The sequence below is a fragment of the Dermacentor variabilis genome, chromosome 4 (assembly GCF_050947875.1).
Source record: "Dermacentor variabilis isolate Ectoservices chromosome 4, ASM5094787v1, whole genome shotgun sequence".
Classification (NCBI taxonomy): domain Eukaryota; kingdom Metazoa; phylum Arthropoda; class Arachnida; order Ixodida; family Ixodidae; genus Dermacentor; species Dermacentor variabilis.
This window is the reverse complement of record NC_134571.1, coordinates 90,633,116-90,656,862: the sequence shown is the minus strand read 5'-3', so window position 1 is coordinate 90,656,862 and position 23,747 is coordinate 90,633,116. Positions and strand designations below refer to the sequence as shown.

Below are 23,747 nucleotides of genomic sequence, written 5' to 3'. Positions count from 1 at the left end.
ATTATAGGCTCATTGATTTGCTTCCAAAATGCCCCAAAATGTTAACCAAAATAATTTTCATAAGTATCAGAGCAACCTTGAAATTAACCACCGAATATATCAGGCTCTTTTTGGGAATGGGTATTCTACAAAAAATCACATCTATGTCATCAATCAGGCAATTGGGAAAGCTGTGGAGTATAATTAGTCTCTCTATATAGATTTAATAGATTACAAAAAAAGCATTTGATTCCGTATAAATACCAACAGTCATGGAGGCTTCCCTAAACACGACAGCATATTTACAGGTAGGCTCCACAGCTTCCTTATTTCTCCACAGCAAAAGTGGAAAAGTGCCTATACAGAAAGTATTCAGGCGATGAGACACAACGTTTTCAATGCTATTCACTGCGTGCTTAGAAAAAAAAAATTGGAGGACACTTAAGCTTCGCCTTCATGAGTGGAACGCGACAGCGTTCCCGTCGACCCGTCAGGGGTATTGGGCTACGGCGCAGCGACTACGCGCCCCGCATCGGACGCGGTGAGCGTCGAGCAACGCAGCGTTCGGCGCGACAACGAAATGTGCGCCTCAGCAAGCGACGCACGCCTGAGCCTTAGAAACAGCTCGTTTCTAAGGTAACACCGCGTTCACTAGAGGCGCTTTTTTACCGCTTTGAAGCCTCGAACTCGTGGCTCAGTGGTAACGTCTCCGTCTCACACTCCGGAGACCCTGGTTCGATTCCCACCCAGCCCATCTTGGAAGTTGCTTTTTATTTATGAAGTGTCTGCCGTGATTTATCGCTCACGGCCAACGCCGCGGACGCCGACGCCGACGCCGACGACACCGGCTTTTCTGCGACACGAGCTCCTTAACGCTATCGCGTTAATATTCAAGCTATTAGACTGCAAGGCATTTGGAGTGAGGATCAGTAGCGAATATCTCAATAACCTTCAGTGTGCAGGTGACATTGTGCTGTTCAGTGACGCTGGGGACAAACTGGAGCAAATGATTGATAACATTAGCCTAGAAAATGTAAGAGTAGTGTTGAAGATTAATTTGCAGAAGACAAAGGTAATATTCGATAGCGTGGCCAAACAACAAGAATTCAAGATACACTACCCTTGCACTTTCTAGGCTAAGGATATCCGCTGTTAAGAATGGAGCTGGGCAGGCCATGGAATACGTAGGGCAGATAACCGGTGGTCTGTTAGAGTAACAGAATGGGTGCCAAGGGAAGGGAAGCACAGTGAGGGACGGCAGAAAACTAGGCGGGGCGATGAAATTAGAAAATCTGCAGGTGAAATCAGCTAGCGCAAGCCAGAGGTAATTGGAGATTGCTGGGAGAGGCCTTCGTCCTGCAGTGAACATAAATATAGGCTGCTACTCGTGATGATAGGGTCAATCAAAACATAATTACGAAAGTTAATTTCATTTCTTTCTTAAAGATCGTGATTATGGTACAAAATTATCATAGGTACTTGACGTCAATCAAATTCGAAGACAGTTTCAGTTTGCTGGATACTTCTAGAGCTTATGTGTTCCAAAGCATTCATCATTAAAATAGGCACCTATATATAGTACGCTAAATCGAATTCAGAGGTTGGAGTAGCGACACAAAGAAAAACCCCCGATGTGACGCACCTGATTCCGCATTGCACGCCAATCTAAAGCCTGTGCAGAACTGATAAAAGCAGCCTTCTTGCTCTCGGCTGGCAAAAACAACATGAGCTTCCCAATTTCTTGCGCAATTAGCTGCGTTGCAAAAGGAGTCTCTCTTGATATTGGGACTCCCGCGTCCTAATTACAAATTAGCGTATTGAGCGCCAATTTACTTATTAACACCTCAACACTCAAGCACTTTAGAAGCGATGAATAAAGTGCAATTGTCTTCGCATAAGATTTTATTTAAGCACCTAATGCAAACCCATTCCATACTTACAAGATAAAAAAGAGTTAATTAAAAATATTTGTTAATTGTGGATCTAGGGACCCCATTGCTCGCAAATATTTTGTCCCCCAAGGTGTCTGTGCGAGCATTATAGGCGTAGTCCTTTTATTGAAGTTGTTTGCATTGGATGATCCCGAGCAATCGCAATAGTTGCCTCTGTTGACGTGCATCTGGGCAAACCAAGGCAAACTCTGAGTGCTTGAGCTTGTGCTCAACTCACATTACGGTGGAAGCCCTGAGAATGCACATCAGACATTTCGCACGTGCCCCCTATCACCACCTTGCAACACTACCTTCAAACAGGCATCAAGCATCATTCTCTAAAACTATCGTCAAGTACAACGACAAACTTCCCTCGGGCTTCACCGCTGCATCTAAACCATCCCCCTTGGTGTCTTGTCAGCCCCACAGTCCATCTCAGCGTACCAGGAATCGGGAAAAAGTCTGAGCTGTCGTCGCCTGTGCTGAAACAACTGCATCTGCTTCTTCTGCACGAGAAGTACGCGGACAGTGCACATATTTATGCTGATGGTTTATACTGATGGTCGACATCTGTGGAACTAGCTGCTCTTCGCGCTGCACTTTGTTTCGTCAATCGATAACCACCTCGTCAATGGTAAATTTTCAGTGACTCAAAGGCAGCCCTACGATCTGTGCTATCAGCTCTGCGTCGCGGGCCATTCGAACAGCTCGTGCTCGATATTAGATGCCTACTCCATACATCACATGAGAAAGGACATCACGTGACGTTACAGTGGCTGCCAAGGCACTGCGACGTCATAGGAAATGAAGACGCCGATAAAGCCGCTCGGGCAGCTCTTGAGGACACACAGGAAGAGGCCATACCACTTTCACGGTCCGACGCAGCCAGCAGACTTCGAGTGCTTGCACGGGAGATCACGCTCTCTCTATGGTGCACACCAAGCAGGGAGACCAACCGGAGCAATCATCAATACGACATGCCCTCTTTGATGCATCTCTGTATGCCAACTGGACTCCGCCGAAGTGAGGCCACCCTGCTTTATCGCTTATGGCTAGGGGTGGCCTTCACGAAATCTTACTCGTTTCACATTGGAATGGCCGACAACGCTCTCTGCAATGCCTGTCTTTGCGAGGAGACGTTGGAACACATTCTGTGCGACTGTCCTGAATATAATGTTCAGAGACAGTCCCTGGCTTCCGTTCTAGCGCACCTTGACAATAGACCATTGTCAGTTGCAACTATTTTCACATATCGCCGACGGAAGACATCGCAGCTGAAGGCGACGAAGGGACTACTTCGGTTTATGAAGGAGACGGGCTTGGACAAGCGGCTATGACAATGATGTCACGTACCGCGCAAGAGTGACGGACTGTAACTAACGATGTGTGTGCCGTGTTATGTGCTCTCTTTATCTCTTTTCCCCATCTTTCATCCCCCTATCCTGCTCCCATGTGTAGGGTAGCGAAACGGTTAAGCTAAACTGGTTAACTTCCCTGCCTTTCCTTCTCCACTATTTCCTTCCTTCCTTCCTTCCTTCCTTCCTTCCTTCCTTCCTTCCTTCCTTCCTTCCTTCCTTCCTTCGTTCCTTCATTCGTTCCTTCCTTCCTTGAAGTTGTTGATACTTTAACTTCGAAAACCCTATAATAAGTACACGGCAGGAGTGAGGTCATTTCTCAGTTCTTATAATACGCGTTTCGCAATAGCTTGCAAAACAGTTCCGCGACGTTGCATATATTCATATAATTCAGAAAACTACCATATTGTGATTGTTTGTACCGGAGAGGCTGCCTGCGATGCCAGTAGCGGCTGCGTACTCAAATTATAGTGACGCTGATGTGATTGCGCCATATTTGGAAAGACTCCCCCGACTGCGTCTCGCGCCTTCAGCTGCGGACTGTTCTTGCGCCGAGGAAAGCGCAGTAGGCTGAAGCTATCACGAAATCAAGTCTTTTGTGCGCTTTGTCAGAGTAACAGAAACCAACCGATATATTACAAAGAGCTTCGAATGTGGGTTGTGCGGCTTGTGTTTTGCAAAGTGTATGCAATGCATCGTTTTTCTTTCTTTTTTTCACAATAATGTACACCAGTTCAAGTGTCGTAAAGCTAAATACTAAAGTTTTTTGCAATGCCAGCATCGCTGTCATTTGTTCTTGAACTTCCAGGAAAAGAATCAAATCAGGCGCGCGGAAGCGTAACCCCCTCTTGCGCAGCAGTCTAGTTCCAAAGTTCATATAATGCGTCTAGCTGTGCTGTTCTACGAAGTTGCTTTTAATAACTTTGATATTCGACCGATCATAAGAGCACTAGTTACGAATAACGTAAAACAACAACACCATCAACAACAACAACAAAAGTGATCAGTTTAATACAAGAATTCCTTTCGCTCGATTCCATTCTATTCTTATCATCCGCCGCTCACGACTGGCCGATGTAGGTGTTAACATACAGATGGATCACAACTAGGACCACTGTCGAAGCGGAACAAAAAATAGCGTTGCAATAGAATGCTGCATTATACCAGTAAAGGTGTTGCATTGCACAAAAACAGCAAATATATTCGGCCGCGTGTCTAAATGTTCGCTCTTACGTTTTAAAAGGCGCTTTCTTTACTAGTTTCCCGGAACTATATGTGGTACGTTTATTCCGCGTGCACTGTTCGTTTCTTTTAAAATGATAACCATGGAGGCACCGAGGTACATGATTGCTTCACTTCCTATATCTATTGCAGAGCAATAAAATTCAAAAAACCTCAACGTAATTATTGCTGCATACAGACGCTGCATGCGCATTTGTCTAACATAAGCTGCTCTCAAGTGGCAACATTTTAAAGATGTGTTCGATTGTTTCATTAGGGTTCGCAAGCGATAGTTGAAGTCTCCGGCCACAAAGGAAAGCAAAGATGGCTCTCCGTTATCTATCGCCAGACCATGCCCTCAACACTCTAAAATAGGTATCAAGAGGTCGGTGCGATGATGCCGAACTTTTCATTGCTGCGTTGTGTTTGCTCCCATTGCGAAAATTTTGCATTTGCAGAAAACGATTGTTCACTGCACCTTTTTAAATTGTAAAGATTCACTTTATCGCTAACCATCCTTATGTGCGAGCGGCTTGCCACATACTTGCACAATGGCTGAAACCCCGTGATGAAAAACTTATGCCCATCAACAGAGATGCAAAATCATACGTTGCTATATTATACAAGTTTCTCCAGTTTCGTTTCTTCAAACCAATGTCTGAATTATATTCTCTCACCACAAATAGACAATAATTTCTTGGAAGCTCCTGGTCGTCTATAAATACAGTTCCTGTCTATAGAGCCTCCTGAGTAGTCCGAGTAGTCGATATGAAGCAGCTAACGTAGCTCCAAAGCGAGTGTATTCACGGTCTCTTTAATTTAATTTGAACAGCATATAAATTGTTGAGCAACTTCTCATAGACCATTTTGTTTTCTTGTAGACTAGCCACTTGTATTATTAAAATCTCTACGCGCTCTATAAACTAACATCGACAAGTATTTGTCCAGTGGCTCAGTTGTGGTAGATATAAGCGAAGTTTTCGTGAAACGGTTAATCAAATGTGATAAATTCACAAATATCATTTTTATTCCTTTGTCTTTGGCATAAAAGAAACTGGCGCGCCCATGCAAATGCATGCCCCCTCTTGCACATACATGCTTCTAAATGTGACATACGCGGCGATCATCTGGAAGCGCTAGTTAGAGTTGGCACGATAGAACGAAACGTGCGATTGTGGCCTAGTAGTCAGGGTATTTGGCTGTCGTGCTGCAGGGGTCTGAGGTTCGATCCCACCACCGGGCACGTACGCAATCCTTTTACAGCGAAGCTGTATAGCTCTGCCTCCCAACGGGTTTGTCGTCTCCGTGGGCGAACACTCCGTAAGCACGCCGCCGGCGCAGCTGGGTTCTTTTCAGCACCAGCAGATGGCGCTCGCCACCGTGCATTCCCGACAGCGGCGGCGCCTCCGTGCAGGGGAAGGAAAACACAAGAACCAGAAAGCTTGCCTCCACGCATAGCGTTCTCCGCAAGCGTTTCCTGGTTAACATTACGGTCGCATAAGCTGCGGTGGCCGGAAAGTTGCAACTGTAGCGTACGAAGCAGGGACTGAAATAAGTATACTTGCGCATGCGAAAGAAAACCCGCCTAGGAGCTGATTTGTGTGGTGACAATGCTATGGCAAGGTCGCGCATAGTGAGGACTCCTGAAGAGCAGCCTTCACACCAGGCACGGCGAAAGTGTGGTTAAGTGCATTTCTCTGGTCGACTCTTTGTAGGTGCACGAAGTAGCGGCGCAAGCCATTGAAACGTCTTAGGGTAATAACTGGGTAAAGTGCACGTGAGTGTCGCCATGTGAATAATTTGGTGCTGCGTCAAAATAGGTAATCGTTCTAGTTGTCGTTTACAGCTTCACTGTCCAACCACCTTCAAAACGTGGAGTGGAGACCTTTCTTTTTTAAGTGTTAGCTATTCGGCGAGAAAGTAGTAGCAGCCACGGTCAGGAAATGCCCGGAGGCTTCTCAACGAAAGCTTCACGTTGGAAAATGTGACCGCAAGTTACCAACAGCTGCTCTGAATTCGCTTGAGCGATGTGAATTCGAACAACTTCGGTAGTGTTTGGGGCACACAGTTGGCAGCGCTGAGTTACCATGGCTTCACCATGATAGCATGCCTGAGTGATAATGTATTGTATATCTAACGAGCTGTTTGGTATGGCCGCGCGTAAAGGCTTGTGCGCTTCTGGACAAGCGTGAACGAGTGTTATGTACAGGTTCTGCGACGTTGCGCATGTTAACGACGGCGGAACGATAACTTGCGTGTGCGCTAGACGTGCTTGACGCTCAAAAGAATGCATAATCTGCGCGATGGAAAGCCCGCATGCGTGGCCAGAACATGGAAAGATGTATGCGGTGCAGGCGAATTGTCTGAACTATCAGATATGTAAACCAGAAGGTTTCGGATTTGACAACCAGGTCACTGCCAGACAACTTTAGTAAAGGTTCGTGGAATGCGGCCATGGCTTCACCACTTTATTCAGAAACGAGCATAAGGGATGACTATTTCCTACCAATTATATCGCAGAGCAGCTGGAAGATCCCGTGATTGTCCTTTGTCTCCTTTTGCAGATTTCCCTTGCGCTGCGATAAAATTCGCTTTTTTCGCTGCCGTTGCAGGAATGTAAAGAACACATTTCACTCTTTGCGCACGCATTTCTCCATTGAAAAGGGAATTGCGCCGGCGCAAAGGATTTATAATGCATCTTAAACAGCCATAAGTTCGTGGAAAGAAAGGCCCTTATACCTCAAGATACACGCAGTTCTTTCCCGCAATCAACGCGGTAAAATTGGATAACACTGTGGCTCAGTAACGTTTAGAGAAACTACATAACTGGGTGCAATGCTGCTGCGGGGGCCATCCTTAACGAGCACGCTAATTCGTGCTCAGAGCAACATTTACATGTTCCTATAATAGCAGTCTATAACGGGCTTCCCTTGTTTTGAAGGGGAAGCAGGGAATTATGGGTAACGAAGCGAAAGTCGTTCATTTATTTGCACGCCATATATTACACTCTGCCTTAGAGGAGCGATGTCTGAATAATGATCGAGCTCTCAATGTAAAGAGCACCGTGTTAGGATTACCAGCGGAACGTCATAAATATTGCTCAGCGGTTAGGCCTTAAGGGTCTTCAGTGAACAGCGTGCCACGCTGCATGTTAAACATGGTAGACGCCTGTTAATTAGCAAAAGTTGCACGTCTCAGGAATATTGAACGCCTAGTGCGGAATAAGGAACTCATGCGCTAAATGAACGCGCTATCGTGGAAGCGCCGGTTTCTTTACGAGTGAAGTTTCCTGGCTTGACTTTCTTTGCGTGCTCGATGTTCTATATTTGCTTGCGCGATTGCTATATCTGTACTCATGGTTCCATATTTTTTTTGTCGGAGCTGCTCTTAATGTTCCGGCTACCTCAGTTCGGATTTTCAGTAGCTTTTTATCTTCGAGTGCTTTCGTTCGAAGGGAAGATTTGCAAATATAACCCTGTATCGGCCGTCATCTCCAGTCACGAATATGTGTCATAACATCAATCATGCAATTCTAGTCTGATTGTGCGCCGTACTTACTAACTTGATGGGATCAATCAGCGCTATATGAAAGATTATATCAAATTCATGCTCATTCTTGTTAATTCCCGAAACTAAAGAATTTTTATGAACTATGGGCTGGCTTCTTACTGTTTCAATGTTTATTTTTGGAAAATAATCCTGCTTGTTTTATATGCGTGCGCGAGCGTCTTTCACTCAAATAGAACCGGGATGATACATATCTTCGAAGGAAGATGGTATCCGTTGCCAGCAGCCCCTTTATGCAAATATTGATCATACTAAATGTAAGAAAACATTGAACAGAGAAGCGCTTGCTGTGTACCTGCAACGGGCCTCTCTAGAGATGCGACGCGATGAGCTTTATCACAGCAACAACAAAAAAAAAGGTACACTGAGACCTATAGGTTTCCAAACATATTGCGCAACTTTTCTGCTACCATTGCTGAAACGAAAATGTTTTGTGTTGGGTACGCCTGAAATCGGCGTGTTCTTACGCTTACTAGTAGTATCTTGTGCTTAGCTAAGCTTGTTTCAAGATTTTGAAAGAAACAGTGGTACTTGGAGCTGACAAGACTGCCAACAAAACTACTGTGGGTATGCTAGAACATGCCGCCGCATACTGAACCGTTCGTGGCACACGCAAGACGTGGAAACGACTTGCTGTATCTGTCTCATGCAGCCATGGACACCAGCTTGATACTGCGGTCTATGTGGACGGTGTTTTAATTCTGTTTGGTTTTATATTGTACTATGTTTAATGAACAAAACAAAACATCTGCAAGAACCTTTGTTGTGTGGGTTGCAATCTCGCTTATTAATAGAGTACCGAGAGATACTAACAAGGGAGATCGGACTATAGTACGAGAGAGGGAGAAATCCTAAAAAAGAAATGAGGTAAAGAGGCCAATTAATTAGATTATTTCGTTTGCTACTGAACGGCGGTGAAAGAAAATATGTGTGAAATTATAAGCAATGAAAGCAGGAAGTTAGGGGGGCGTGTACCTATAAATCATGTAAGCCCAAGGTTCCATGATAATAAATATAAAGGTTCGTGTATTCATGAGCTAAGATACATTTTAAAAGAGCAGAGCGGGTAATATACCCATGTACAAAAACAGTTCACGAGAACAAGAAAGCATGGCACTGAATGATGATGATGACATTATCATCATTAACAACAGCTTTTCTTCTTGCGATGGAGGAATGCACATACAAGCTTCACTCAATAGACAGAAAATAAAAAATAAGAAGAGCACGCTACAGTCAACAGACTGCTATATATAAGTGAGCGCCGAATATGCACACGGTGAAGGATTTACCGACAGAAACGCTATCTTTTTTCAGTCTCTTAAGCAAAACTTATGGCGGGCTAGCACAATGAAGATCTCGGCTTTGTTGTGCCGTGGGCTTCTATGATTTTCAGATGTAATCGGGTTGCTACTGCTCACTTAGGAAATTCTGAGCTGCAGCCTTAAATACCTGCAGAGAATAAACAAATCGATATGTTTCGCCGGTCACGATGCGTCTGGCTCTGATTATCATCGGTGCACTGTTTGGGCACCGTCTGTGTGCTCGCTTATCTGTGTGCTCGCTTATCAAACAGGACCCTGTGGACGACGAAGCGGCGAATTGCGCCAGATTCGGCTCGTCGCCCCACCACGCCTGACTCTTCGGGTCGATTGTCGAATACGGGGATGTAATCGCGAAAGACGTGCTCGCTAATCGCCTCTCGTGTTTGTCTCCCGTCTTCATTTGACATGGTCACCTCAACAACGCGCCATTGTCAATAGTCTTGCAAAGTATACCTTGCTAGATGGACAACACATAGACTTTATCTCAGGCTTATGTGGCATTGGGGCAGAGTAAGTAGTTAAATCGAGAACACATCGGCTCAAGCTGGGCATAATGGTGCATTGCCTATGGCCGTACAAAGGACCCTTTTAAATGGACAACACATCGACTTAAACTCCGTCATGTCTGTACACCCTCCGTGAAGTTTGCTTACCGTGAATTGCCGTCTTGTATCTGGAGCAGCCTCTCATATGCTCGAGCATCGCACTTGTATCTATATTATGCAAATTCACCACTTGTAAGAAACTCGTAGGGGGGAAGATTACCGGGGAAGTAATTTCTCACGCGCCTACGTTTTTATAGAGGTGCCCGACATTCGCAATGTGCCCGTTTTGCTTGAATTACATTACTAAAGTCGACATACCAGCATTTTGGGCACACGCTAAAGTTATACCTATACCCAAGCCAGTAAAAGACCCTGCTAATTTCCGACATGTTCGCCCTACGGCCTTAACTGCCACTGTCTGCAAATTAATGCGAGAAAATGCTTGATACGCGAATAACCTTGTGGCGTGAACAATTCAAATGGTACCATCATGCACAAATTGGATTTCGTCCGCACCTGGCCCCAGATGATGGACTTGGAGTGCTTACTAGCATGGTTTTGGCCGGCGATTAGACGCGCCGGGTGCGAACAATATCAGCCATGGATGCGCGCAAGGCGTACGATGAATTTACCCACATGGCGATACTTGACGTTATGCGTTGCGTTCGACTACCCGAGCGCGTCTGTCATTTCGAAAAGTGCTTCCTAGCTCAATGGACGTTTGCCATTCGTCTGGCGAGACATGCAACCGGCAGCTCCAACACAAAGCGGCGAGTGCCACAGGTGTCGATGCTCGCAGCGACCCCTTTTGTGCTTGCAACGGTGCAACGGTGCTTGCACCGTTGCTCTTTAACCTGTTAACGCTAGCCCTCGGGTGGGCCCTGTCAGCAGGTCTCAGACGTATAGTACAATATACACGCCGATGATATTACCGTATGCAGTGTTCACAACAATGTGGTGTTGCGGAGACTCCATGTGGGCGCGGCACTCAACTCATCGGCAACGTAAAGCCATTTCATTCTGATTTTATTCCAATCGCCCGACGTCAAATTTGTCTAAACACCAACGCAAGCACGGGTGCTGACTCATAACGTTTTTTGATGAGCCCAATCAGACGCTGTCCTCGTTTATGGGAGCTGACATTTGTTTCGTTTAAAAGCGAATAGCTATGCCTACCATGAAAGGTTTACCTTGCCTAATTGGCTGATGAGAGGCGAGAAGCGCGGAGAAGTGGAGAGGGTTTCGTTGGGACCGAACTAGCACAGTGAAAGTAGGTAACTGGGTGAGTAGAGTAGTGTCGGCGTCTCCGCTTGGTTCGCACCTCCTCACTTAGCTTGCAGTGGCTCGTCGGCAATCACGGCAGCGTGTGACGGGGCATGACAAATGCCGCCAAAACGAATCCTCAGTGAAAAAGTATTGGCAGAGCCATGTCGTACGCGTGCCGAAATTGCTCGACAACGCTATAGTGCAAAGAATTTTCTTATATAGAATAGGAAATCTATTTCCGCTGGCAGCTGCGTGTAAACAGCGCCAGAATTACCAGCAGGCTGCCATCTTCTCATTTTCAGATGTACAGTTTACGGTTTTCGTGACGAGGTGCGATAGACAGAAGGTCCGAAAATGTTTGACCAATCGCGGAAGGCTAACAACGGAAATGAAATGCTAGCAGATCTATATGGCTTCACGTTATACTGACCCAGGCTTCTGGATCTCAAGAAGCGTAGAAGCGCTTTTGTGGCTTTGCACATCGCAGACACATTTGGTCACGGTCCAAGGATCGTCTCTTCTGTAAGAAGCCTGTCGTGCGAGTGCCCTTAAGCTGTCCGAAGGGCAAACCTCTCATTTTCGTACAACATGCAGTCGTACAGACAGTTTTTCCGTTAGAGACATGCAATCGGCCGGCGTTGTGTGAATAGGTGGGCATTGTCAGGTTGGAGTCATGCACGCTTAATTGTTGCTTCCTAGATGGAGATGTTGTGGCGCCCCATAGGCGCAGAGAACTAAATTGCAGCCTTGCAGCATCAGAATGTTGATTTCATCAGAAAAATTTCTCCGCTTTGTTATGGTACAACCGCGATCGCTCAAAGAGCCTATCGATATTCTTGGGCAACTAATTTCCTATCTGCAGGTCTCTGCTTAAGACCGCAATGCTTCAGTTAAGATAATTCTGCTGTAATTATTTATAACTCTACCCGTTTCTTTCTTAGTTAACAGTGAGCATTATCTTCTTTAGTACATGTTGTACGACGTAAACGTGTCCGCTATGTTAATGATGTGTCTTTCATACGCCTGCAGGGTGCGCAGTTTGAATTTGCGAATGCACAGATAGTTCTTTGCAATATTACGAGGCTGTTTACTATCTTCGGTGTTTGTTTGTCTCAATCATCCTTACTGCGTGTCATGAAAGGTAAGGATTGACTGGATAAGATGGACAGGATTAGAACAGACACTGCTGCTTTAATCCGATATTGTTCTGCTTAAATGGTTGCCATTTGCGTGTACCGATTCGCTTAGATATAGCGGGTATGGACTACATTCACCATACATTATAGTGAATAGTGACACTGCACTTACGACAGCATGGAGTTAAGGGTCAAATAGAGGATTCTTGGTCCTTGAAGCATTCCTGAAACTTTAGGCGACTTATATAAGTGTTAACTTTTATGAACGCTCGCCTTCTGAAGGCTCAAAGTACAACGAACTAAAAACAGTCGCCGACGAGATCAATAACGGGACGGGAATTAAGAGTGTCTGGTCTACTGTGGCTTTGCGGTTTGAAATAAGCCAAACACGTCCCACCACGCAATAGCAAAACATAAGTCGTGGGATGAATAACCAACCAGTCGCTTTAATTCTTTCTCTCTTGCTCGTATAGAAAGACCGATGCCGTCGTGCGTGTCCGATATCGCACTTGAGCAGCAAATTAAGACTCTGGATTTCAAGCACTCGCAGTAATAACCAGGTTCTGCGGAACGTTTTCCGGAAATAGCCGCTGATCGCCTACAGCCGCAGAGGAAAGAATTTGATGATTGTCGTCTGCTCGCAATGTAATGCTTGCAGAGCCCAACGGCAAGCTGGCACCGCGGATCCTGAAGGGCCAGGCGTCCGTCGAGGCCGCGCTGGGCGAGGACGCCGAGATGCCGTGCCTCGCCCGCGGTCACCCGGCGCCCACGACCCGCTGGTTTCGGCGCTCACCACGTGGAACACTGATGCCCGTGCGGTCGGGCTCGCTGCACCTTCCGGGTGCCTTGCTCCTCCGCGCTGTCAGGGAGTCGGACCAGGGTCGCTACACTTGCTTGGCCAACAACAGCGTTGGTGAAGACCGCACTGACACCGAGCTGCTCGTCAGACGTAAGTGTCTCGATGCGTCTCACTTATGTCAGGAAAAAAAAAACAATGACGTAGACTTAAGTGATCCCTTGATGATTCCCTCAGCTCAATTACTACGAACAGCAGTGTTAAAGGGCCCCTGACCATGCCACACAGCAAACTTCGGTCATAAGTTCGAAGTTACTGACATGAACTAATTGACAGGACGTACCTATGCGCACCATTTTTTCGCATTCAAAAGCACTTTGGTATAACTCGCATTTACAACGACTTCGTAACAAAAAAAGAAAAGCGGCTCTATCGCTCGGCCAAACATTCTCCCTCCGAGCAGCGGTGGGGTGCATATGCGAAAGCGAATAATGCTTATGTCTCCGGGCTGAAATGTTCTCGTAATAATTTCCTACAATATACGTTGCCAACTATGCTCAGTAATGGTCCAAAAAAGTTTTGGCGAACCATTCATCCCGACCGTAACAGTGAAATCACGTTACTTGACTCTTCTATTGAAGCAATCCCAGTTTCCGACTGCTCTGTAGTGTTAAATGATGTATTTTGCTATAATTTTGGAACTACCTCGTCTACAACATTTCACAACGTGCAGTGTTTTGATTCTCTAAAGATGGATCCAGTAATTATTCGATCCCTTGGCATCGAAAAAAATATCAAATCATTTAAAGTGTCCTGAAGCTCAGGAATTGACCTTATCAATGCTAAATTCTTAAAAAGTACCAAAATATATTCTAGTATTATGTTATCCAAGATATTTCAACCATCAGTTGATGAATTCACACTGCCATCCGACTGGAAAGTAAGAAAGGTGGTTCCAGTTCATAAATCTGGAAGTAAAAATTCACCCTTAAACTACCGCCCGATTTCACTAACTAGTATTCCATGTAAGATCCTCGAATTCATGGGATATTATTCTCATGAATAATATTATTTTTTCACGATATTATTTTCTCACATGAATCGGTTAACCAGGGAGATAGTTGAGGCAAGAGAAATTCTTCGACACGATCAGAGTTGTGTTAGTGCCCCGTTTGTAGCATTAAGTGACAGGGAAGTAAGATTCTGGATGGTGAAAAGGAATGACAGTGACAAGGTTTGGTTTCGCCGGCACATGTGGCTATGCGGTTTTGCACGTGGTTTGTTTGTTTTCTTGCCATGCTGTTCTTTTTCTGATTGTGGACGCGAATATATATGTCGCTGTCACAGTAAAATACAGTTGAAGTTTGCGCATGTTGTGTGACCCTTCTTGGTTCGACGTCCTGTCTCTGTGCGCGCAAAAGTCTAATAAGAACCTTTTGAAAAGGTTTGCCACAGTTTACTTCTCTTTAAATTAAGCAAACTGAACATCGATAACAAACTTCTCTCGTGGATCGAATATTTTCTAACTGGACGCTCACAGTTGGTGTCTGCTAACACTTTTATTTCCCCGTTAAGGCCAGTTCATTCTGGCGTGCCCCAAGGTATAGTGCTCGGCCCTCTCCTGTTTCTCATTTATATTAATGACTTGCTGCAATGCATGACCTCTAACATTCACTTATTCGCCGATGATTGCGTAGTCTTCCGAGAAATTATTGACCAAAATGATGTTACGAACCTTCAAAACGATATCAACTGTATATCTAACTGGTGTAAAGTCTGGCTGATGGAACTCAACACAACGAAATGTAAGGTATTACGTATCCCCCGTACAACTTCTTGCCCCGCTTCCTACTTATTCGAGAATTCCGCTCTCGAATCCGTAACATTCTATTGCTATTTAGGTGTCCACATAACTTCCTCTCTTACTTGGTCTCTTCATATTAGCAAAATAATTAGCAATGCAAACTACTCGTTAGGTTACCTCCGGCGCAATTTTTCATCTACTCCTGTTTCTTTAAAACTCCTCCTTTACAAATCTTTAGTCCGAAGTAAGCTCGAATATGCCTGTTCCATCTGGGACCCCAGCACTGCTATATTAACCTCGGCCCTCGAGCTTGTTCAAAATAACTCTGCCCACTTTATTCCAAGAAACTACAGTCGTACTGCCAGTATCACTTTAATGAAAGAGTCTGTACAGCTTGCGTCACTCGCCTGTCGTCGAGAGTTTTCTCGCCTATATCTCTTCCACAAGTATACTACAGCTCCGCCCTCCACAATGACCTTATTCTTCATCCATCATACATTTCCCCTCGTTTCGATCATGCACTAAAGGTGGGAATAATGTCGTGCTTAACACAAGCATGTTATCAATCATTTCTACCCCGCACCTCACAGGACTGGAATCACCTTCCGGGATCGGTCACGCCCACTGCTCACTACTCCCAGTTTCATCTTTTAAACACAAGTGTACTGCAATGTAATCAACCAAGTATGTAATTATATTTGTTATCGGTCAATTGGTTGAATTTTTGTTGCTTCCCGCTTTTATCTCATCTTTTTAGCTAACATTGTATTAACAGAACAAAATCTGTATCGTGTCTTTCTTCCCGTATATTCCACTCCCCTCTTTAATGCCTCTGGCCCTAAGGGTAATACTAATTAATTAATAATTAATTAATGCCATCTAGGGATTGTTCTGCAGCAAAATTTTTTCGATCGGCTCACTAATTTTAATCTCGGCTCATTAAGAGCCAAGATATAAATATTTTGGTGCCGCGCACTCATGATTTCAGGAGGCGAGCTTCACCGCAAACGTCGACGCTCTGTCCACTTGCACCGCCTAGCCCCTGCAAGCGAATTTCCTTCCCTGCGTTCTACCATAACACAGCTGGATCGCGTGACGCATACGTCATGGGCCCCGCCTTCTCTTTTTCTTTTATTTCTCGTCGCTTTTTTGCTTTCCGGCACACTTGCGCTGACGGCGAGCTGATGTGATCGTCTAGTTTTGCACAGGCGGACACTTGCCAGGGTCCGTAGAACGTAAAAATATTCCAATACGTTCTTATTCCAGTCTCCTGACGTCAAATTTGCGTAACCGCCGACGCAAGCATCGCGCCATCACCCGCAGGGTTGTCTGAACAAACCAATCAAACGCTCTCCTCGTTCATAGGAGGTCAGTTTTGTTTGCTCGAAAAACTAATAACATTGCCTACACAGTGCGGCTTGTCTTATCTAATTAGCTCACAAGAGGCGAGGAGCACGCTCAAGTGGAGAGGGATTCAGTGGGGCTGAGCCAGTGCACTGAACATCGATAACCGGATGAAGCAGGTGGTGCCACCGTCTGCAATTGGTCCGCTTTCTCTTACTTAGCTTGCGGTGGCTCGTTGACAATCGCGGCGGCATGCAACGGAAGCTTAAGAATGACGCTAAAACGGATTCTCAGCAAAGAAGAGTTGGCAGAAGGAGGTCGTAAACGTACCGAAAGTTCTCCAAAACGTTACACGGCCACGCAAAAAGTTTCATTTAGGTGTGAGTAGCTAGTGCCTCAGCGATCGACGGCAGCCATCTTTTATTCCTTTCGTAACGGGACAGCCTGTGGCTATTCAGAAGAAATTTCAGTTTTGTTCGGCATATTAATGGATAACGTCACTTGGACGCTGTGAGTTTTTGCGGTTTTGTGACGTTGCGTGGCAGGCAGGGGAAGTGGGCGCAACCCGAAAGTTTTTGACCAATAGCCGAGGGCTAATGACGAAAAGGCGTCGAATGAGTAACTACTATTTTTCATTTCTCGGTCAAATTGCGCATAATCGGTGTGTACATGTCACATCAGATGGGGAGCTATCGTGGTTTTCGTGACGTCGCGTGACAGACAGGTGAAGTGGGGTGGGAGGGGTCCAAAAAAGTTTTTTACCAACCGCGGAGGGCTGATTGCAGGATTGCAATAGAAAAGTTTGGAATAGTTTTACGTTATAGCGCCCCTGACTACCGATCTAAGTCAGCGCTACACGAATACTCAGGCAGACACAAGTGGATCACAGAGCATGATTGCGCGTTGGAACACAACAAGAAGTGACATAGTTTCGGCGTCTGCGGGGGCGACTGCACGACGTGGGAACAAGCAGACGAAACGAAAGTACATCTCTCTTGCTGCGGGGCGAAGTAAAACACAAATAGGCAGACATTCAGCTTGTGTGTTTTATTATTTCTTTAAGCTTCAGTTCGTCTATTCAAATAACTTATTACACAAATAAAAGATGTTCCCTTGAATAATTCTCGAAGTGAAGTGTCACCACGAGTGACGTCACAGCACGAACATGTATACGTAAGGCGCACTAGCACGTGTACGTCACCCTCCTGCTTGGAACGCGGCGGTCGCAAGGAGAAGCGCAAACGGCGTTCGGTTTCAAATTTCAGATCTTTCCACAGCACGTAGCGATGTAATACTTTGTATACACGATCGTTATCGAGCATTGTATGCTCCGCGCTAGTCACCTCATCATGGCCAAACCTGGTGAGGGGCCCTTTAAAGTAGATTCTCGTGGCTGTTTTCCCTTCCCAATCCCCTTCTTTACGTGTTGATGAACCCTTTCCCACTTCACGTTTTCAGAGAGCATGTATTTACTCCTGAGTTGCTATCTTTCCGACTCCTGCCTTTTCGATCTCGGTTAGTCGATGCAAAGGCCTCAGCTACGGCTGTCGATCCTCCGTTTTTATATAAACCGCCTTCTTTTTTCCGTGGCAGTATACTTCAGTGATAGCAAGAGCCGTCGCGAAGTGTTTGTGTATAATAATTTCTCGCGACAGATCCACCGTGCAGATTCCATTTCCTTCCTACTACGCATTGTTCTGCGTAGTGCCATGGTGCCGGGATTACATGTTGTGCGCGACCCTGGGTTATATGCTTAGTCGAGGATGGACACATTCAGCTCATTTTCTAGCTTATAACGTCGTATCCAAGTAGGAGGAGGAAGTGAAATAGTGGTTTGGCGCTCAGCTTCAAGACACGTTAAGAACTGGTTCAATTTTCCACCGAACCCGGTGATTTTTATTGCGATAACATCTACATGGACACTCCAGGCGCATTTCTGCCGTCGCAGTCGCCGTGAGGTTCCGTATGAGTGAAAGCGTGTGAATGTGAGCCGGAGAACGCGGTTCAATCTCGCGTGCGCGAGTGACGAACGCGGTCCGGATGCGTGACTTCTCCTGCCGCGCGCGAGGCGGGGGGGGTCAGTCGAGGCAGGCGGGACGTTCTTCTCCGGTGGCTGCTAGGGTGCCTCGATGTCCTCCTCGCCCGCTGCTCCGTACAGAGGGGAGACAACGGCGGCATCTACTACGGCGTTGGTCAGGCGAATCGCGGACGCTGTAGTAGACACCCTTGGCGTACGCCGTAGGGACAAAGGCAGATCCATCTCCTCTCTCCTCCTCCTGCGTAAAGCCTCTTAAACTTCGTAAAGCAGCGGCACACATTGAATAATGCCACCTCCTCCTCGCGCGCTCTGGCTTTGGCTTTGGCCGAAACTGACGCCGCGTCGCTATTGGCCTAATACCATCATGTGGGCCCTCGCGCCGTGCTTCGGCGCCATTTTCGCTCGAGAAGCGTCTACGGAGTCGCTAGGAGCGCATGTTGGCGCCGTTGCTACCCTCGAGTGGTGTAGGCGGCGCCATGGTCGATGAAGGAGCGCGAAAGAGAGCAGGAACGAGGAGGAGTAAATGAGGAGGAGGAGGAGAGCTTCGCTACTTTATGAAGTTTAAGGGGTTTTATTCCTCAGCCGACGTTGGCTCCCCCTACGCGGAGCCTAACCAGGAGACACTCTGCGAATGAAACGCTGTCACTACGTCTCACTCGCGCTTTTGAGGCAGTATTTTGATCGGAATTATTTTGCGCTATGTCGTGACTGGCTACCGAAACATCAAGAAAGGCCATCTGAATGTCGCTGCGCTTGGTTAGCTCGGCTGGCTCTACTTATTCGTGCTGCCTCTCTAGTTTCAGCGCCAACGAAGCGGCGAGAACACAGCGTTTCAGCTGCGTCTCAGCAACGCCGCGCTCAGCCACTTTCGTAGATCCCTTTTCAAGACATGGCCCGCATGTCTCTGTGCAGCGCCAATGAGAACACAAAGCGCGAACCTCTCTATCAGCAGTCGGCACTCTTTTTGGGCATCGCAGATCCCTTTCACCTTATCGTCGCCGCACCGTCACCACTTCGTTACGTGCGGCGATACACTAAACAGGTACTGTTCGCATACACTGAGGCCAAACAACGCGATGGAATGTATGGCTGAGTCAACAAAAAGCACGTGCTGTTTGGGATCCGACTGCTGGTACGATCTGTTGGGAACTCGGCGCTGACGCCCGTGGTTGTACCTGGGTCGCAAGCCCCAAGGGTAGCGTTGGCCTGGCGGCCTGGGGTACAACTGCAAGCATCCGAAGGTCCCGGCAAAGCATGAGTCGACAGGTAACAACGAAACAACTTGTTTATTTTAACATCGCAAAGAGTTGGCGGTCAGGTTTGACCGAAGTAGAGAGACGGGAGAGCACTTCACTCAACGGAAGAAATCGGAGCCCTCCCTGGCGTCCGGGGGCAGCTGTTTTTATACTCTCGCAGTTGAGGGCAAGAAGGAACCCCTCAAAAGACGAGCACGTGAATGTACAATGGGCTAATGGTGACGCACACTGTCGTAGCGATGCCGTAGCACCATGTCGTGGCGCTGCGCACGATCTCGTAGCACCTGGTCGTGGCGCTGCGCAGCACACTGTCGTGGCGCTGCCGGTCGGACACAATGACTGTAACGAGAAGATGGTCCCTGCTTTGGCATCGCCTGTTTCGGGCACAATGACTGGAACGAGATCCCTGCTTTGGCATCGCCTGTTTCGGGCCCAATAACTGGAATGAGATCCCTGCTTTGGCATCGCCTGTTTCGGGCACAATGACTGGAACGAAATCCCTAGGCGGTCGCATCGCCGCAGACGCGCCTGGAAACACCTGGCGATGAGTGTTGCGGTGACGACGATCGGGCCAAAATGTCCGCCGCCCCGCCGCCGTCGCGCCGGCAAAACCACGTGTCGCAGGCGAAACGCAACAGACCGCCCCGCCGGGGAAAGGAGATCCCGATGGACAGGGGACTGCATCCGCTGTCCGGAGGGATGTCGCTCGATGATGCTCATAACCGAAGTCGGGCGTCCCTTGACGTTTCTTGAGCGCAGCGCACAGAGAAGGCCTCGTTCTCTCGTTCAGGTTCGCATGGGACACTGCAAAGTGACTTCGGGAGAGTTCACATTTTTGTTCTCGTTCCCGGCAAGCGTTAGAACTACGCTGAAAACTCAACCGCTCAGTCAGCAAGCACGGCACAACCCTCACTAAGCCCTGCCAGGCTCTTTCCCCTTTTTATACCACTGCCTAGTTCCTTACAGTAGTCTAGCATCACTCAGAACGCGTCCACAAATTGAAAAATTGCACTAGAAAGCATATCATCACTTTGAAACACTAAACAAAAGCAATATGTTAAAAAAAATCCTGCCTCAGGAAGAAAAACATCAGTAACAAACAATTTTGAGGCTGATTCCTACGTTAGGGGCTTCGACTTAAGCCATCGGCGTTACCGTTGAGACTCCCCTTTTTGTAACGCACCTCAAAGGAATATTGTTGTAAAGCGAGGCTCCAGCGCAGGAGGCGGCCATTTTTGGGAGAGATGGTCTGCAGCCATTGGAGAGGGCAGTGATCTGTCTCAATGATAAACCTCGAGCCGGCTAGATAGCATGACAATTTCTGAACGGCCCACACGAGACATGCACACTCTTTCTCGGTGGCGCTATATGCCTGCTCACGACTGGTCAGCTTACGACTAGCATACAGGACGGGGTGTTCTACTTCTCCATTTTCCCGTTGGCACAGTACAACGCCCATGCCTCGCTCACTAGCATCGCACTGAACAATGAACCCTTTTGTATAGTCTGGCGATCGTAGCACAGGCTGGCTTGTTAGGGCACTCTTTAGGGCGCTAAAAGCTCTTTCCTTTGTCTCGTCCCAGACGACTGTTTGAGGCTCTGTCTTTCTTAGAGCATCCGTCAGGGGAGCCGCGATATCAGAGTACCTAGGGATGTACCTCTGATAGTAGCCGGCGACACCTAAGAACGACCGAATATCGGTCTTTGTGCGCGGTTGCGGAAAGTCTCGCACAGCGGCCACTTTTATTTCAGAGGGGCGGCGACGACCCTGACCAATCACGTGACCGAGGTAGACAACCTCGGCCTGTGCTAACTGGCACTTAGGAGCCTTGACTGTCAAGCCCGCTTCGCGCAGGCGGGTTAGCACTGCCCGCAAGTGTGCCATATGCTCAGACCAGGATGCGGAGAATATCGCTACGTCGTCTAGATACGGTAAAGCGAATTCTTGCTGTCCCCGCAACACTTTATCCATGAGACTTGAAAAACAGTATGGCGCGTTCTTCAAACCAAAACTCAACACTTTAGGACGGAATGTTCCCATTGGTGAAATGAACGCCGCATACCTACTAGCCTCTTCTGTAAGTGGAACCTGCCAATAACCCCTGACAAGATCTAGGGTGGAAATAAACTGAGCGCTACTAACTTTCTCAAGGCGCTCCTCGATGTTAGGGATCGGATAAATTTGATCCTTAGTGATGGAATTAAGCCTGCGGTAGTCGACGCAAGGACGAGGTTCCTTGCCCGGTACCTCAACTAAAATCAAAGGGGAGGTATAATCACTCTCACCTGCCTCAATAACACCGAGCTGTAGCATTTTCTTTACCTCAGCCTCCATAATATCGCTCTGGCGGGGTGACACCCGATACGCCTTGGATCGTACTGGCTCTGTGGAGGTAAGTTCTATATCATGAGTAAGTACAGAAGTCCTACCAGGCCTCTCAGAGAACAGACCTTGAAACTCTTGTAATAGCTGGTGTAGTTCGGTTTTCTGCTCGGGCGACAGCGGTGCTTTACTGATAAGGTCACTAATGACTTGACCGGTGTCTTCCCTGTTCGTCACTGAGCCTAGTCCTGGAAGCTCGACCGGAAGCTCTTCAGGAACGTTTACCATCATGCACACCACTGCTTCCCTTGGTCTATAAGGTTTGAGCAGATTACAGTGGTAAACTTGCTGTGCTTTCCGCTTTCCTGGCAGACTTACCACGTAGTTAACGTCCGACAGTTTCTGAACAATTCGTGCTGGGCCCTCCCACTGCACGTCTAGTTTGTTGTTTAGCGATGTGCGCAATATCATGACCTCATCGCCAACCTCAAAACGACGGGCCCTGGCTGTCCGATCATAATAAACCTTGGCCCTCTGCTGGGCCTTTGCCATTGCTTCACCTGACAACTCCTGTGCCCTTCTTAAGCGTTCGAGGAGCTTAAGTACGTACTCCACCACGACTGGGTCGTCGCCCCTACCTTCCCATGATTCTCGAAGCATGCGAAGCGGAGATCGAAGCGAGCGACCGTACACCAGTTCAGCTGGCGAAAACCCCGTAGCCGCATGCGGCGCGGTCCTTAAAGCAAACATCACCCCAGGCAGACACAGCTCCCAGTCAGTTCGATGTTCAAAACACAACGCTCTCAACACGCGCTTCATGACGGAGTGGAGCTTCTCAACGGAATTCGACTGTGGGTGGTACACTGAGCTGTGTAGCAGCTTTACCCCACACCTTTCGAGAAAAGTTGTCGTCAAAGCGCTAGTAAACACTGTGCCCTGATCTGATTGAATTTCTGCAGGAAAACCAACTCGCGCAAATATGGACAGTAGTGCATTAACTATCTCAACTGAGCTGAGTTCTTTAAGCGGCACTGCTTCAGGGAACTTTGTCGCTGGGCAGATCACAGTCAAAATGTGTCTGTACCCCGTGGCTGTTACCGGCAGAGGTCCCACTGTATCAATAACGAGCCGTCTAAAAGGCTCCGTAATGATAGGTACCAATTTCAACGGCGCCCTCGATTTGTCCCCTGGTTTGCCCACCCGCTGACAAGTGTCACATGTCCTCACGAAATGGTCTGCGTCCCGAAAACACCCTGGCCAATAGTACTCTTGCAAGAGACGGTCCTTAGTTTTCTTAACTCCTAGGTGTCCGGACCACGAACCCCCATGTGACAAGCGCAACAGATCCTGACGATAGCATTGAGGCACGACCAGCTGATCGAACTCCACTCCTCGGCGGTCTAGATACTTCCGGTACAGGACTCCACCTCTTTCCACAAAACGCGCAGTTTTCCTGGCGATACCTTCTTTGACATTGCAGCGCACGTTTTCCAGGCTGCCATCCTTTTTTTGCTCGGCTATCAAAGCCGTCCGGCTGACTTTTAGCAACCTATCAAGTCCGTCTGACGTAGGCGCGATGAGCAAATCAGTAGATAGCTCTTCTAACTTTCCCGCGTCGGGATTTTCCTCTCCAGTATCTGGCGCCTTCAACGCTACAGACTCAATTTTATTCTGTTCGGGCGTGCTCTGAATATCAGCTTGCTGCGCCTCTGACCCTTTTTCGTTGTTTGATAACGTCGGCCCCGCAACTACCGCCTTTGCAGCGAGCTCCCGAACCTTCGATCTGGTTAAGGCCTGAACACTAGCTTCACCAAACAAAAGCCCCTTCTCGCGCAGGAGGTGATCGGACCTGTTTGAAAAT

General features: G+C 47.4%; 1 protein-coding gene across 1 annotated transcript in view; it reads left to right on the top strand.

Annotated features, from left to right (window-relative positions):
* The window catches only part of LOC142578273 (cell adhesion molecule Dscam1-like), a 525,316-nt gene that overhangs the window by 317,586 nt on the left and 183,983 nt on the right, over positions 1–23,747 (top strand). The window contains exon 5 of the mRNA XM_075687674.1: positions 12,984–13,274. Within this exon, the coding sequence (XP_075543789.1) occupies positions 12,984–13,274 (291 nt within the window). The remainder of the gene's footprint in view (positions 1–12,983; positions 13,275–23,747) is intronic.